Source organism: Nanorana parkeri, unplaced genomic scaffold, assembly GCF_000935625.1.
Source record: "Nanorana parkeri isolate BGI_ZX_2015 unplaced genomic scaffold, ASM93562v1 scaffold119, whole genome shotgun sequence".
NCBI classification, from domain to species: domain Eukaryota; kingdom Metazoa; phylum Chordata; class Amphibia; order Anura; family Dicroglossidae; genus Nanorana; species Nanorana parkeri.
This window is the reverse complement of record NW_017306387.1, coordinates 1,825,771-1,842,995: the sequence shown is the minus strand read 5'-3', so window position 1 is coordinate 1,842,995 and position 17,225 is coordinate 1,825,771. Positions and strand designations below refer to the sequence as shown.

The window sequence follows — 17,225 nt, the reverse complement described above, 5'->3', positions numbered from 1 at the left end:
TTTTAAAAAAATTGTTGTCTAAAAATTGTAAAAAAAAAAAAAAAAAAAAAAAAAAAAAAAGGTAAATTATGCTTATAAAAGTAATACCTCTAAAAGCAGGTCAAATGTATGTCAATTTGCTCTCATACATCTTTAAAAACTTATTACGGAATCAACAGGTCCATAGCTGAAAAGGCAGACAAGGTGCAGAACCTAAAATGGTCTAGAAAAAAACCTCTACGAGGGAATAGTACAAGAAGTGCTGTGACATCTCTACATTTCTGATGTAAATATTTGACACTCTCTTCCACAGTGCACTCTTGGGGAGCAATTTGTAGAAGGATTGAAAGCTAATTGTTTTATCTCTGGGTTTAATGATTGACCCTGGCTGTTACTGACAGCCAGCAGTTCCAGCACCAGAAGGGGCCAGGACCAGCAAAAATCTGCTGGGTCTCAGTGCCATTTTAGAAAGGTGCTGGGACAAACCGCCATTGCCATTCTACAGTTTTAAAACAGCACCGAAACTCAAGTGGTTAACGAAGCTTCAATTCTTCCATAAATCATAAGGAAAAGTTATGATTTCCATACCCGGCATTTGATGGTCTTCCCAGGAGTGTATCTCTTCTCTGGATGCTTCAAGGTGACATCTGCCATGTGGAGATTTGGTACGAGACCACTAATGCGTTTGGTGATATTCACGGTTATTCCTTCAGTATCGATCTTGTTAACAGTTCCCTGTACAACAACACATTCATTTAGCATTAGCAGTTAACATAAAGACGCTTCACTAATTACACTGAGCAGAGTTGAATTCAACATTGTATTAATGCACGGTGTATAAAATGATGAACCAGCAACTCCAGTTCAGGTGGTGGCTTTCTTCAGTAGCTAGAACACTGGACTACGACACTCAGGTAGCAAATCAAATAAGTCTATTAATGTTCATGTTGCATAGCAAAATACACTTGGTGTCGCTCTGAGTGTATTTTGCTATGCAACATGTACGTTAATAAGGAGACGTACTTGATTTGCTACTGGAGTGTCGGTATCTATTCTTCTATCTGTACATCAAGGTGGTAGCCATCCGTCGACAACCGCGCACCAACTTCTGACTGATGGAACAATGTTCTATGTGCGATAGCTATATGGACTGTTTCATCAGTAGCTGCCACCTTGGGGAAGCAGAACGAGGCAAAAAAAAAAAAGTTTGGTTTTGTACATAATAAAAACAAAACCAGTCACACGTGGGACTTATGCAACAGTCAGACTTTTCAGTCTCATCATCCTATGCTTTACCCATGAAGGGCAAAGTTTTCTCAACTTCACAAAGTTTTTAACTGACCCCACACACCCCCATAAGTGAAGTGTGTAAATTAAGAAAGTATCATGTAGTTAGAGAAGAATACCAAAAAACATCTCGGTGAAGAATTTAGTATGTTTACTGTGTCAGGGCTGCCCAATATTACAAGGAGTAGACAATGATGAAAAGGGGGCAATGTTCCTTCACAGACACAGCAACCATTTACATACACAACATCATCATGTCACTGTCTCTAGATGGCACCGGAAATTTATATCATGATTTTATTTGTTGTGCGGAGTGGATTTACAGAGTTCTTCTCCACAGTTATTCCTCTGAAGGAGAACGTTATGGAACAGTCAGCTATTTGGACTTGTTTCCTTGTTAGCATAGCAGATTCCTCATTATGAATTAAAATAAATCGCAGCGCAGCATGAATATTGTCTTCACCTCTAGAAGTTGTCCAGCATGTATGTCCTCATGCTTCCAAAAAGGTTCTTCAATGACTCTCCTAGAAATATAAAGACAAGAAAGAAAGTCAAGATGAAAAGCAGAGTTCCAATCAGAAAGTGAAGCTTCTAGAGTCCATGAACTACCAACTGCATGATAGAAGTTATGTATTAAATCTGATCTCTTATGACTTATGTGGCAAGAGCTCTGTACCCTATAACCCAGGCCAACCCACTTATCACATTACACCGCTCATCCTTAGCCACAATATGGAGACTTTCTGCTTAGGCTGGATTCCTTGAGAAATGCAAGTATCGTGTTGACATTCCAACTTACAAACAACCACCCATAACAGACAAGAAACTTGTCCCAAGAGAAATATATAATATGTCATAGCTGGCCATTGTCCGAAATCGCTGGTTGCCATGCAGATCCAACCACAGGATCAACTTAACAGCTAGGCAATTAGCATTTCCATAAGAAGAGTCACCAATGGCAGCCTTCGTATTTCTTTCAACACAGGTTTACTTGGCGTATCAGTTTTTGATGGACTGGCGTGAGACAGGATTAGTTTTCATGACATCCAAAGAAAAATGTGAAATGACTTACTCCTTTAAAGAAAGCACAATTGTCTCATCCATGGGACTAAACCCCGTTACTCGTCCAGTGTGGACTGTTCCTTCTTTATACTTATTTAGATTACTTGCGTCCTTTGAAAGCAGATGGAATTTCTGATAAATAAAAAGAGAAAGATTAAGTAAAAGATTACATGAAAGAGTACTTACTTTGCCCAAAAGCTCAACTCCAGCCAAAACATTTTATATCGTTTTGGATAGAGCGGGGAACCGTCTGTCAGTTTTTTGTTGTTGTCCTCTGTGTCTTTACTTGGGAGATCTCACCTCAATTTTGAAGAAGTGAGAGGATAAAAATACAGTTGGAACACAGAAAACTTTTTTGTAGCATTTGTGGCAATGGTTTAGGTACTGACTGTAGATCTGTGCCCAGGAGACTGTCTGTGTTTCCAGATTAACAGCTACAGCAAGGTATGACAGATGAGCTGGCACAGGGGTGTGGAATTCCTATGCCCGATGTCTGGGACATGCAGTTCCGGCTGGGTAGTTTTGGCAAGCTGGGCTAAATGTAGAGGGGAGCTGTTTTGTACAGGTGATCTTGAACGGCTGTACAGCCGCCTAAGATCGCTTGTAAGCAGCCCTATTGTCACTCCCTCGCTCCCGCCTTCATGGTTCGTTCTTCCCCGAACACTGCCTCTCTGCCCCCCACCTCTGCTGTGGTTTTTGTGGGTTCCCCTGCTTTCTGGGGTACCCGGGGCCACAGCAAATTACATCACGATGGGGAGCAGAGTGGAGAAAAAAAATGTATTCAAAAACAAAAAAACAAATAAAAATTCAATAAAAAAGTGATAAAGAAAAAAATAAAAAAATAATAAATTAAATGAAAATTAAAAATAAAGTAAATAAGATAAAATAAAAATTTGGCAAAGTAATTTTTTTTTTTACAAAATTAAAACCAACCCTGTTGCCCCCACCACCTGCATGCGAATAAACGCATGCATAGGGCATTGTATGTTTGAGCCGAGTGGTGCCCCATCTCACTGTGTGCCATATTGTGGTGGCTGGGCAACAACGCTCTCCAATACTCACAATGTGCATTAGGGCCAGGTTCAAACCACGCAGCAATCATGCACCAAACCACAAGGATGGCATGGCAGTCAGCCATGAAAAAGCCAGAAAGCCACAAGGATGGCATGGGTCACGGACTCGCACACCACTGGCAATCGCGCCATTATTTTCTAATGGCATCCCAGTTGCATCACGTGGTTTCCCGTCACGACACCGCCCTTGCAATTGCGCATGATCGCGGTTGAAAAAACGCAGTGTGTGTCACAAAAAAAAGGTACCTTTTTCAGCAATTGTCACGCAGATGTAACCCCATGGCAATCAATGGGGACGCGCGGCAACCACTGTGTGCAACCGCATGTCCCAATATCGCCCAAGTCTGCATCAGCTCTAAAAGGGTAAATTCACTTTCCCAAGTAATATGGGAATATGGAATTACCTGCACAAATCTGGCTCCCTCCCTGCTATACTTACCTTTTGGTGAGCGGTCCTTCATGTCCGCCAGTACTATCTGTACCCCATACTGCCATCCAGTGCAGCCCTCTGCCATGTATTCTGAATTTCACTCGCAAATTGCAAGCACTTGTTGGTCAGCGCGGTCAGACGTGTTGCCAATAAGAATAGTATTTTTTAAAACAATTTCCACACCTCTGGCTGGCAGGTTATATAAACAAACCAATGTGATCACTATGATTGACAGTCATAATGATTTCTTGAGCAATCAGGAATTACATCAGGAACCAAAGTGATTCCCAGATTGCAGGTGAGAACTGGTTAAAGCATTCATGAACACTTTCTTATAGCGATTCATCATCAGGTGTAAAATGTTTGTTCTTTATATGATAAGATACCACACATAAGGGGGACTTTTGTGAGTACTAAAGTGCATTTATTGCAAAATAAAAAACATTTCTCCATAAAAAACAAAAAAAACTTACAGGTGCGAAAGCCGTTGTTTCCTCATCCAGCTCAAACACAGCTCCTGCATTCTTATACAATGTTTTTACTGTACAATTCTCATGAACAGTGCCGTTCCAGTTACTGGAAAGCTGCTTTATCAGGTTCCCTGGCTGCAGGAAAGTCTTGCGTAAGGTCAGTCTTATGGTCTTGGAAGTTTTGTCAATCCACAGGATGCAAGCTTTAACCTGGATAAGAGGAGTACATAAAATATAATTCCACTATTATCTTGTTACCATTTACAAGCTGTAATGAAAAAAAAAACAACACTATGTCATGGAAGATATCAACCAGTCTACACACTATAAGGCTGATTTCACACATTGAGTTTTTACCGGATGTGTTTTACACTGAAATCAAAGGAAATCTTAAACAGCATATCCACATACATCAACGGGAGTTACCTTGCATTTTAATAAATGATGCAATGCACTTTGCATTGCACATCAACATATGTCATGGTGCGCGTTGACAAACATTTTGATGCTTTTCCATTGATTTAAAAGGAAAATGCATCTGGCAAAAATGAAACGAATGAAACAATGTGAATTCAGCCTAAAGTAAAAGACGGTGTAAGATTTCAACGAGCTGAATGGATCAGTGCAAACAATGCATTGGTAATGTGCAAAGCTTTTCCTTTGATGGTTCTCCTCACATATCATAATACCATGCAACACTACACAATGTACCATAGATATGCTAATATGCAGACATATGTAAACACTGGGCTTCCATTCCCACATCTGATTTATATGTATGCTGTAGTAGGACAGGCTAATGCAGTGCCAAAACCTCGGGAAGGGGTGCCCTATTTTCATGCCATACAACTCTTTTTTTCATATACTCACAGCAATACACTACACAACACTCAGGATACTTACTATCTGATCTTTCTGGTATAAGTTTACTTTTTTGGGTTCCAAATGCAAGAAATCCACTAATCCCGTGTAGGATGACAAGAAGGATACAGTGATGTGGTCATGGAAGATCTGTAATCAGAATGGACAATTGTGACCTTCATTGTAGGGACATAATGTTTATTTGTAACAAAGCACAGGGAGGTCTGTGAATCCTACCTTTTGAATCTCAGCTTTCACCACTAAGCCCGGAAGCAGGTTATTCAAAGTCCACTTCTGTTCATCTGTGGCAATGGCTGCAGCCACTTCGGACTGGCTGGCTGACAGACGCAAGACTCTTCCACCATTCTTCACCTGATCAATCACACAGTCTAGATATTGCCCTACTGTCAGTGCAGTTCCTGGAAGAATAAAAAGGGACCAATGTAAATTACACAAAGATGTCATCATTGGACTGTGTGGTAGCTAGAGTGAAACAAATTCCACCAACTTGTTCAAACAGGTAAGTTTGAGATTTGGGTTAATATTGTTATATTCATTAACTATCATTCACAATGCTCAATTCCCTAAGCGATAAAGATTTTTTTTTGCCATAGCAATCATTGTGTCAAAAAAAAACTATAGCCAACAAGAGCTTTAGAAAACAGTGACTGAAGGCAAAACAAAAAAGAGAAGGTATTAGAGCTCAGGTGGCAGCAGGCAGTCAAATATAAAACATGAGGGTGTGGCTGCTAAATTAAACTGAAACTGCTATAATGAACACGCATGCAGTCTATTTATTCTGAGCTTATTGCTCAGGTTTACTTAGGAAAAACACAGAAGAATACAATGCTGAAAATATAATTAACAATGACTTTCTGTTAGTGTCGAGCCTCCTACATACTACCAATAGATTCCTGGAATTATACAATCTAAGGGCTACCATGCATGTTACAAATTTGACCATACACTCTTTGTGCAATCAGCTTTAAATTGACCAAAATGTTGTAATATGAAGACCTACGTAATCTATTCAATCAATCTGTATGGAATCAGGCAGCCCCTTGCACTACATTGTTGTTGATAGGTCTAAAGAAGATAGCCAGATAAAAGTCACAGAAAAAAAAAATGTGTATTTTGTCGATTAAAACCCATTCAACCCTTTGAAGTAAAAAAAAAAAACAACCACATATGAGAAGTCCCCGTTCTTGTACTCTTATGCTTATCTCCTACCTTCCCTTTATTCCAGCATCTGTCTCAAATCTTCAGCATTCAACACTTCCAGGAATGATGGATGTCTGTGCCCTCCACTGTATGTCCTACTTTCATCCTTCTATCCAAAAATCACTACAGGACTTAGCAGTGACGTAGGGGTCAGAGGATGACATCACAGAATGCGGAGGGGGGCACTGTCATCCAACACTTCAGAAGTGTTGAATACCAAAGACAGAGAAAGAGGTTGCAGCACTAGAACAGAGGTAGGGTAGGAGACATGACCCAAAAAGGTAAGTTACCTACTTCTACTGCAGGTAACCTTTCATCTGTATTTTATGTTAATCTGACAGGTTGCTTTAATTAGAACAGATGTCATTTAAATGTAATAGCTTTAGATTTTGATAAAGTGGGAGAAGGGGTTTAGAGCCTCTGTCAGATGTTTATTGATATATGCATACCGCTTGAGGAGATATAGCCTCACTCCCCATCCCTCCCTGTGGCAAGCTGTAGAAATTTAGAAGAAACCTTGCAGGGTATGGTGGACATCTAGGCACCTTTAATGTACAGAGCAGGCAAATGGAATAACATGCATTTAATGTACAATTAAAGCAACTGCAGCAATGCAAAACATTCACCTACTTCAACAACATGTGCAAATATATTATAAACAACTTAAAATTTTGGCACACTGTGTAGAAATGGCTCACCTTTGGTTCTCTGGTTTATAAAAACTTCAGCCTTCTTTAGGGGTAGGAAAGCTTTAGTACCACTAATGCCCAAATCCATGAGATAACCATGGTCCTCCACGCTGGACACAAGACCTGTGAGATACTGGAGAAACAGAACACAGTTCACACGAAAACCATACAAGAACATATGCATTCCTACATGATGCCATCTAAACACCACAGGTTTTTTTTTTTTGTAGGCCAGGCTTATTTTTTGCCTCTTTAGGTTACATTTTGGATGCATAAAGGGATAAAAACTTGATTATATATCCTACAGGGACTGCTCCAATCAGATTCTACCTTTCATAGCCATAACTCTTAACACCTTTTATTAAAACTTATTTTACAGCCGTGTCCCCCATAAGAGAGATGTAAAATAATTTCCTGTACCAGAGGCGCAACAGGAACTAAAACACATTTCACCCAAGTAAGATGAAAATGAATTTGACAATGGTCATTGGAACAGGTATCCACAGAGGAAGCAAGAACCCTGTATTTCCCTTTACAAGATATAATAAATCAAAGAAGAGAAAAGGATGCATCTTATGCTGGCCATACAACCTCGTTCAACCCACAGGCTAAACAAAAAAATAGGAGCAGATTCCTCCATCAACGCTACAAGCGCATTGGGGATTGAGGAAACCACTGTTTCTTTTGTATTCTGACAGCAGCCGACATCCACTGCCAGAATACCCAAACAGAGCAGGCAGCTCATTGGCTGGCAGCTCTGTTAAAACAAAGTTTTTTCCCGACCGCCTCCTTCGACCAAGGAACGAAAGGGCGTCGACATTGGCACCCACTGTGTGAATTTCATCCGGTTCTTGAGGAATTCGCACAGTGTATAGCCACCTTTACAAATAGAAAGCATTACCAAAATAAATAAAAACACATGCACGAGTTTCTAACCCTTCCCTTCTGCTGCAACCATAATATCTCTTAATAATTATTCCACTGACAAGTTCATTTAGATCACTTATCCTCCCAATTATAATGTTTGTTGAACAAATGAACCAATTGACTATGTCCGTATGCTTACATATTCAGTTGCACCCACAACAGTTACAGTTTGCCTTTTTCTCTTACTGAGCAGATCTACCTAATAAAGTGATTCAGATCCTATTATGGATGTTCAAATATTTTTTTTATTTTTTAACCTTCTATTCTTTTAAACAGAGAATACTATGCAGACATACCATGCCAGTGTGCAGAGAAGATGGAACAAGATCCCCATTGATGAGTTTTGGGTTCAAGGACAATTTGATGCTGTTGAAACCGCCAGATGTGGTCTCCAAATTGCTAATGACACATCGGACCAGCATTCCCGGAGAATACAATTCAGAAAGAGGCATTAGACCCTGTTGGAGAAAAAAAACTAAATTAACATTTTGAACACAATACTTACATGATTAGGCACCATTACACGCTGTGTACAGATACATTTCATAATATAAACGTAAAGGGTATTTGAATATAAATCAATTAGCTCGGTTTGCTAGGGAAAACACTTGCCTCCAGAGGCTCCTCTTTCTCAACTTGTTTATTAAGCATTTTTGTGTAGGCCTCACAGATATTTGTTGCTTGAACAAAGCCTATGAGATTATAGGGCAAGCTTATAACCAGTTCAAAATCTTTGACTTCTTTGATGCATCCAAGAAACAGCATCCCAACGCTCAGGTCCTGTATATGGAGAAAAAGATTTGAAATTATTACAGGGGTGCCAAACGTGAAATATGTAGTCAAATCTTGTTTTTGTACACTCTGGAAATGTGAACATTTGTGGATCCTATTGGTTCTGGTAAATAAGTGTTGGCACTAAATAAATCCTGTACAGGGGCGTCCCGAGGCTGGGTGACACCCGGAGCGGTAACCAAGTGTCACCCCACCAAGACGTCTCTGCGCATGATGACGTCATAGCGCGTACGCGGCAGTATTCTGATACCTGCCGGGGAGAGGAGGGGACAGTTACCCGGCGGGATAAGGTATGCCGCCGGGTCCCCTCCTCTCTCCCGATACTGTCGGGCGTTCGGTCCATGACCGACTTTTCAGAGGGGGGGGGTGACACCAAAATGACCGAGTCATTTTGGTGTCACCCGGGTGCGGGCCGCACCCCCCTTGTGACGCCACTGATCCTGTATAATAAATTTAATAAAAATAAACATGGCTTCACCTAAACCTGAAAAATCTGTGGTTTCTTAAAGCAGTAATCTGTTTAAGGTTTGAAGTTGAACTAATCCTGCAATTTAAAAAACATTGGTAGAAGACAGTTATTGCGGAAGAGACCCCATATGTCTCTACTGGCATAATATTTTTTTTTCCTGGCTGCTAGCAGTTTTTATGAATTGTACACTGACAGCCACACGAGCAGCTTAGTGTACAACCCCAGCAACTGGGTTCATTGTTAAAGAGCATCAATGAAAGTTTCTGGTCATGTGCAGCAATCAAAGCAGGAATATATACAGCACAGCACTTACATCCAAAAGTTTAAGTGGAAAGGGATTACAAACCTTATACTGTAATAGCTCCAGTGCTTTCACTTTTGTGAATGAACTCTTTTCATGCTGGACTGCCGTTTGAGTTTCCTTCAGTTCTTTCTTCTTCTTCTTCCTAATAGATGCCTCCTCTTCTTCATGGAAGGTCTATTTTATATCAAATAATGCATTAGCTCATAAATATGGAAATTAACAGTGCAATGATTTTTTTTTTTTACCCTATAGTGCCATGTGCCTTACGTATCTGTCTTGTGGGAAGTCACACACCAATACAGTTTTGGGATGAATGCAAAGGTTTAAACGAGGAAACAGTTACCAAGTAACAATTTCCAGGAAGCTTTCAGGACAAGAGATACAGTGGTACCTCGGTTCACGAATGGGAAGTTCGGCAACATTTTGCTTCCGTTCGTGAACTCCGCATCGGGTAACGAACACAACTGCAGCCATCTTCCCTGCTCTGACACATGGTCGTGGCTTCCGCTAGTCGAGATCGCGGTCTGATCCGCGACCAGAATTGGAACGAATTAAGTTTGTGAACCGAGGTACCACTGTATATAGACACACACACTCTGTTACTGAAAGGTACACTTTAAAACACACTTCGTTAAAGAGCTGAGCACTAAGTTGCGCCACGCTGTCAACAGTAAGTGCTAGGGGAAAAAAACTAATGAATACTCACTTACTTTCCTCCCATGAATACTTTACAGGCCATCGATGCTCAGCAAAATGTCACGGATATCAGAAATCACCATGGACATCAGTGACAATTATGATGAGCAAGTATGCTCATGATGGACTGAAGAGGTAGATTTTACTACCTTGTATTTATGAGAATCAGCCCTATAAATATAATCTCCTGCTTAGCTTTATAAATCAAATAATAGAACACAATAGCAGGATATCTTCATACTAAACTAACACTATAAAGACCTTTTTTTCTCCCAAAATATTGTTTAAAGTAATTCTAGTGGAAGCACTACTCCTAGAATGAGATCCTAATAGGTTGGACTTGATGGACTAATGTCTTTATTCAACCTCAAATACTATGTAAGCACACGGCAGGGACTTACAGAAAACAAGTTGTCATCCTCTCTAGGCCTCTTTTTAATGTCCGTTTCCTTAGACGTCTTCACGGTCCCCCCACGGGGAAAACACTCCTCCATTTCCTTTCTTTCTGGGTATCTGTATGAATAACAAAACAATTGTTAGAGTCAGATGGCAAGTACTTAGGCCTCATTCACACTGCCGCACGTATACGCGCGTACGTGCGTGCGTATTGTACCATATGCAACCTATGCAAATAAATGGCTCCATACGCACAGCCGCATATAGAGCCGTATATTTGCGTAGCGTATATATGTGCAAAAACAGGATGGTACAGAGATGCGTCCGGGCAGCGTATCTCTGCGTATTTACGTGCATATACGCGCGTACAGCACATTAAAAATTCCATTACGAGTGATGCATTCTGGGATTGCATATAGTGCACACATATACGCTCGTATATACGCAATGTACAATTTTTCTTGCGTTGTGTGGGAATGAGGCCTTAGCCCTCGTTCACACCTAGGCGTATTGCATATGCGCGACCGTCGCGCGTTTTTTTACCGCGATTTGCGGTAAAAAAGGCGCGCGACAAACGCGCGTTTCCAAAGGCTACTTGGCTGTATCCCAATGGAAACGCACAACAAAACGGCCCAAAGTAGTACCTGTACCTTTTCAGGCGTGGGCCGTTTTGTAGCGCGTTAGGGACGGGCGGAAATACGCCAAGGTGGGAACGAGACCATTGAATAAAATGGGATTTATATTTTTGAGCGTTTTGTAGAGCGTTTGTCGAGCGTAGAACGCGCTACAAAACGTTCCGGTGTGAACGAGGGCTTAGCCCTTGTTCACACCTAGGCGTATTGCAAAAGCGCGACCGTCGCGCGATTCCGAAGGCTACTTGGCTGTATTCCAATGGAAAACGCCCTACAAAACGGCCCAAAGTAGTACCTGTACCTTTTCAGGCGTGGGCCGTTTTGTAGCGCGTTAGGGACGGGCGGAAATACGCCAAGGTGGGAACGAGACCATTGAATAAAATGGGATTTATATTTTTGAGCGTTTTGTAGAGCGTTCTTCGAGCGTAGAACGCGCTACAAAACGTTCAGGTGTGAACGAGGGCTTAAGCTCAAACATGGTTCTTGACTGCAGGAAATCATTCCTAAACAGAAAGATTGTCAAAATAAATGGGCTGCCTTGTTTGTAAACATGGGTCTGTTTATAATCAGCTTCAGACACAAATAAATTACCAACAAAACACCACAAGATATCTGCATGTCATATCCATAGGACAATCTGTTCACTAGTTAAAAGTGACTGTCATTACCAAACATAATTGGAAACAGGCATTCCTGGAAAAGAAGTCAATACTTACCTTCCTGCTGCCAGAACACCGTTCTGTTCATGAAAAATCTGCTTGCCTAAGTCCACAGGTAATCAGACACTTCCTCGAATGTCGAATTACTGCATCCAACGCAGTGCAAAAGAATGGTCTTTAGATACACTTCACTTAAAGTAACCCGAATAGACAGGGAGCTACTGCTGACCACCATCAAAAAAAAGATAGTTGCCGGGTTGTTTTGCTGATCCAATAGTGACTGAAGCACGGACTCAGAACAAATGTGAAGATTCAAAAATAAGAGAAAAGTCAGAAGTACATATTTGAAAAAAAGTAACACAACCAGAGGATCAGCACAAGCGGCAGGACACTGGAATAATCATAAGAGGACCACAATGGGCACCTCCATGTACCTCAGCAACTAAAAGTGTAGGCAGCAAATTTTATATATTTTTTGTCCGTCCATTTTGGCAATCCTGAATGAGACGGATCAGAAGTAATTAGATGTAAAGTGTCACATGGGTCTTGTTAGGTCAGTTAATTGAACGGACACAGATGTCACAAAAGTGACTTCCCTTCCATGGTGCACTGATGCTCACTGATCTCCTGCAAATCGTAACGGACTGTCGCAGAAGTATCCTGTGCGGAGTAACTTGCTCTCTCTTTCTGCATGACCAATCACATTCTAAATTCCAAGGAACTTATGATTCTGATTGGTGGTTGAGAGAAAGTTCTTTGCGCTGTCATTCCTATATCTTGCAGACTTTGTGTGCGAGAGGTGCTCCAGCATTACCAGCATGTATGTTCCAAAATCACCACATTACCGAAGTGTGGGGACTGGTGCATATGAATATAAAAACATGAACAGCTTTGCTATGGCCCCTGTATAGAGCTCATGGTTTAACCTGCGGTATGGACTTGTGTACCTTTTCAAGTATTGGTAATCTGCTGACTTAATGAATAAAAATACCAAAATAAAATTATTACAATTTGGAAAGCTGAGATTGGTTGCTATGGATGGCAATAGCTTATTCCACTAAATTATAACGCTGGCCATCAATCTACCATACACTTCCTGTTGGGGAAGGGAGGAAGTGATGGCAGCACTTGCACACTATTCTCACCCTAGGTGACACGAATGAAGCGGACCGTACTCTTCCCCGTCACTGTCCGGTTCCCTCACAGATACACACAGCGATCATACCCACGTGTTGAAGCCTGGCACTTCACCCGGAAGTACAATCTACGGTGTTTCTACGTAACAGGAACTTCCTGTCACGAGGGTGCGTCTTTCCAGCGACCTTCTCAGACTCGGATAGCAATGAAAGGATTTCAGCCAATAACAGCCCAGAACGGTATGACAGGCAGCTAGGACAACCAATGAGAGGCAGCGGGGTCTTGAAAGCCGGAGGCCGGGACAGCAGGCGCAGTAGTCACTGGTGAAGGGCACGGGTCGTATTGCTGTACGGGAAAAGAAGTGAGTAGTCGGCTGAATGGGGTCGTGTGTGTGCAGGGCGGTCTGACAGTCATGGACGGGGAGGAGGGTCGGGTTTACGTTGATCAGCTCTGCTATTCCTCAGTATGCACGGCCAGCCTTGGCCTGTTCCTGTGTGTACTCTGATAGTGTAAAGGCAAGGTCCGCTCCCTAGCTGGGATATTCAATGGTGATTGATATCATCTTCCTGTAATTCCTGGGGAAGAGAACCAGCATTCTAAACCATCAGGGCCCCATTGCTGCAATCTCACCCCATGAGCATGCTGACAGGAGAAGAGCAAGGCGATGTGTGCTATATTGCTGCTTTCTTTTTAATTTGCTGGAAAAAAATCTATTAAAAAAAACCTGACTTAGCTGTTCCTATTTATATGAGGGGGCTGGGAAGTTGTTTTTACCATAATTAACCCTGACTGCACTGTGCTGGCAGATTTCATGAGCTGTGCATACTGTCTGGTTAACGATATCGAGGTTTAGGTGGTTGAACGGTAATGTACTATTAAAAATATATTGTCCCTGAATGTCCTCCTAGTGTATTGTTATAGCAGGGGTAGGCAGCCTCAGCTCTCTTCCTGCAAACTACAAATTCCATCATGCACCTGTCTCTGGGAGTCGTGCCTGTCAATCTTGCAATGCCTCATGGGACTTGCAGTTCCACAGCGGCTGGAGTGCCAAGGTGTCCTTTTTTTTGGCTTTGGCCAATGGTCCAGCCTGAACACCCAATAGCCCATAGGGTCCCCACTTCTGAAAGGGTTGACACCAGCCCTGGGCCTGCTGTAGTCTGCAACCATGTGGTTCAGTCTGGGAGTGTTGCCTGCAGTCAGGCCTGGCCCCTGTGGTTTAAAAATCAGAAGCACATTGGTCATCAGCGTGAATCTACCACTATCAGGGCATGCAACAATGAGATTCTTCTGCAGCACACCTCTGTAAATGTTGCCTTTTTAGGCTGCCCTGGGAGGGTAGCGGTAGATTACCCGGGTATCGGAGATCTAATCGGGTGACTACCCAATAGTAGTCACTCTTTGATAACTCATATCCTGGGGTCAACTCTCTTCCCCCTGTGGCAGGGTGAGCAACCTATGGCTGTAGAGTTTCCCCCTGCAGCTACGCCTCTAGTATCCTGACTCCATAATAAAAAATGGATGCTGAGGGCCCTGAAGGGGAAAGTTTATGCTGGCAAAGAGGAGGAATTGCAGCCATAAATGGTTCTCTGCTGAGTGCAGCCCAACCACAGCACTAATAAGATACATATGAAAATAATAATCTGGGACAACCCAGGTCAGGAAAATTCCACTCAATGTCAGGGGTCACAGTGCAAACAGCTCGGACAAAGTGCAGCTCAGACCGATGTACTTGGGGGTGATCATACTGTAGGGTTTTATGGCAGCAGACTAGCTGCACTGCCCAGCCACTGTGCAACATTTGTGGCTATTTTCTCTCTTTTTATTTCCAGATAAGTGGCCTTGTCTCTCCCTCGTACATTGTGGCGTAACCAAGCTGCTTGCATACTGTCCAGCCTCTTTACAATATTTGTGGCTATTTTCTCCTTTTATTTCCAGATAAAAGTGGCCTTGTCTCACACTCGAAAGGTCTCCACACACCTTGCGATAAACGCGGGAAATCCCGCGATCGTACGATTATCTTAAGGTGTGTGGAAGCCGTGCGACCTCTACTACTGTAAGGTCACACGACTTTTAACTTACGAACATGTTCAAAAAAACCCGTCGAGCATCGTACCATGTTCGGCGGTTGTGTAGCATGTTCGTAAGATAAAAGGCGGACGAGCCGCTGTGCGCAAGCGCACACTGCCGTTCGGGATTGCGGTCATCGGAAGCTCGCCCCTCAGGGGGCGTGGCTTGCGATCATCGAATTCTCTCCCTCGTACATTGTGGCGTAACCAAGCTGCTTGCATAATGTCCAGCCTCTGTACAATATTTGTAGCCATTGTCTCTCAGATAACACAAAAAAAAGTAACTGACAACAAATGATAGTGGTAGGTAAACTGTCGTGCCCGGTGGTCAGTTTGTATAAAGTTCAGGGCTGTTTTTCTTTAAGAGTAAACTTTTGTGAAGCTTTAAGATGTGATGTGGATGTTACTTCCACAGGTCAGCTCAGGCCCATTACCATTTGCTGTAAAAACCAGTGTTGCAGCCAAAATATGATCTATTTAAGATGAATGTAAAAGTTAAAATGACACATCCAAAATCTGTGATGGCAGAATATGGTGTCACTGCCGCTGTCCATGACGATCGTGCTATTCCATAACAGCGCATAGAGTTTAAAGGGATCTCCCAAGCATGGAATTTTAAAGGAATGGTGTTTTTTTGCAGGTCACCCTCAAAGTTGCCTTTGAAGCCACGTTCTGGGCAGAATGGTAATTTGCACACTGCACTGGGTGTGTTCTAACGCTGTGTGCAGAGGGCGGCTGCGAAGTATAGAAATCTTAGCTTGCAGCATGCTGTCTCCTACACACAGCCCCCAGCTTCTGGGCCCTGAAGAGGGGGAGAGCTGCAATCCAAGCTGTACAGCACTCCGGTCACATCACCGCCCCTGTTCACTATCCACCATTCACAGAAAGTCTTGTATTCTTTTTTTAAAAAATATTAAAGCTCTGCAATTGGAGGAGGAGAGATGATGTCACATCTCCGCTCCCTCCCAGAATTGAATGAACCTCCTGCGAATGGAAACAAGGTAGAATCACTTATCCACCAGTGTGTTTTAACTGATTTTACTTCTGAATCCTGGAAGTTAAACATGCATTTTCACACAACAAAGACCCCTAACCTTTTTCCACCCTTTTAGGGAATAAAACATGGCAGGACACGAATCTGGAAACTACCACTTCACCGGCATAAAGAAATACTTCAATTCCTACACTATGCTTGGCCGGAGGAATGTAAGTAGCAAAGTAAAAAATCAATAATGGCCGCAGGAACTTGTTTATCAGCCTTGTTTGACATGCTATTTTTCTTTCAGTGTGTGCTAGCCACATATGGAGCAATAGCTGCAATTGTCCTCTTCTTTAAATTAAAGCCAAAGAAGCAAAAGGCCCTAACAGAGCAATAAGGTAAGTGACTTTGGTGCAACATGTTATGAATTGGTCTCAATTTCCTCTTACCTTGTATATGGAAGGGACTGAATGGTGCCCATTGCAGCATTGTATACTGTATATGGAAGGGACTGAACGGTGCCCATTGCAGCCTCATATACTGTATATGGAAGGGACTGAATGGTGCCCATTGCAGCCTTGTATAATGTATATGGAAGGGACTGAATGGTGCCCATTGCAGCACTATATACTGTATATGGGACTGAATGGTGCCCATTGCAGCCTCATATACTGTATATGGAAGGGACTGAATGGTGCCCAATGCAGCCTTATGTATATGGAAGGGACTGAATGGTGCCCAATGCAGCCTCATATACTGTATATGGAAGGGACTGAATGGTGCCCATTGCAGCCTTGTATATGGAAGGGACTGAATGGTGCCCATTGCAGCCTTATATACTGTATATGGAAGGGACTGAATGGTGCCCATTGCAGCATTATATACTGTATATGGAAGGGACTGAATGATGCCCATTGCAGCACTATATACTGTATATACTATTGACCCTCTATGGTCTTTGCATGTAGTAAGGGGCAGTATGTTCTACAATGTGTGGTTGGAAGCAATTGGGCCCCTGACTCTCCTATGAGCTCTCATAGCTCATTTAGACAATTGCCCCCCCCCCCCCCCCCCCTTCCCTTTCAACAGCCACCGC

At 42.4% G+C, this 17,225-nt stretch overlaps 2 protein-coding genes across 2 annotated transcripts in view; one reads left to right on the top strand and one right to left on the bottom strand.

Annotated features, from left to right (window-relative positions):
* PDCD11 (programmed cell death 11) overlaps nt 1-13,180 on the bottom strand; it is a 45,329-nt gene extending 32,149 nt beyond the window's left edge. Inside the window, exons 1-12 of the mRNA XM_018553419.1 lie at nt 13,118-13,180; nt 10,662-10,773; nt 9,607-9,738; nt 8,612-8,779; nt 8,296-8,457; nt 7,082-7,205; nt 5,400-5,581; nt 5,205-5,312; nt 4,305-4,511; nt 2,339-2,460; nt 1,730-1,790; nt 568-714 (exon numbers count right to left, since the gene is read on the bottom strand). Coding sequence (XP_018408921.1) covers nt 568-714; nt 1,730-1,790; nt 2,339-2,460; nt 4,305-4,511; nt 5,205-5,312; nt 5,400-5,581; nt 7,082-7,205; nt 8,296-8,457; nt 8,612-8,779; nt 9,607-9,738; nt 10,662-10,754 — 1,506 coding nt within the window. The 5' untranslated portion in view covers nt 10,755-10,773; nt 13,118-13,180. The remainder of the gene's footprint in view (nt 1-567; nt 715-1,729; nt 1,791-2,338; nt 2,461-4,304; nt 4,512-5,204; nt 5,313-5,399; nt 5,582-7,081; nt 7,206-8,295; nt 8,458-8,611; nt 8,780-9,606; nt 9,739-10,661; nt 10,774-13,117) is intronic.
* Nucleotides 13,181-13,382: 202 nt separating this feature from the next.
* On the top strand, nt 13,383-16,526 carry USMG5 (up-regulated during skeletal muscle growth 5 homolog (mouse)). Its single transcript, XM_018553420.1, has 3 exons — nt 13,383-13,445; nt 16,263-16,356; nt 16,437-16,526. The coding sequence occupies exons 2-3, from the start codon at nt 16,273-16,275 to the stop codon at nt 16,524-16,526; spliced, it is 174 nt and encodes a 57-aa protein (XP_018408922.1). The 5' UTR covers nt 13,383-13,445; nt 16,263-16,272.
* The last annotated feature ends 699 nt before the right edge of the window (nt 16,527-17,225 follow it).

What these genes read in the sequence shown, in the direction of transcription:
- USMG5 (XM_018553420.1), top strand. Translation starts at nt 16,273, where the DNA reads ATGGCAGGACACGAATCTGGAAACTACCACTTCACCGGCATAAAGAAA. An exon ending in CTATGCTTGGCCGGAGGAAT is followed by an intron (nt 16,357 to 16,436) that starts GTAAGTAGCAAA and finishes TTTTTCTTTCAG; the next exon opens with TGTGTGCTAGCCACATATGG.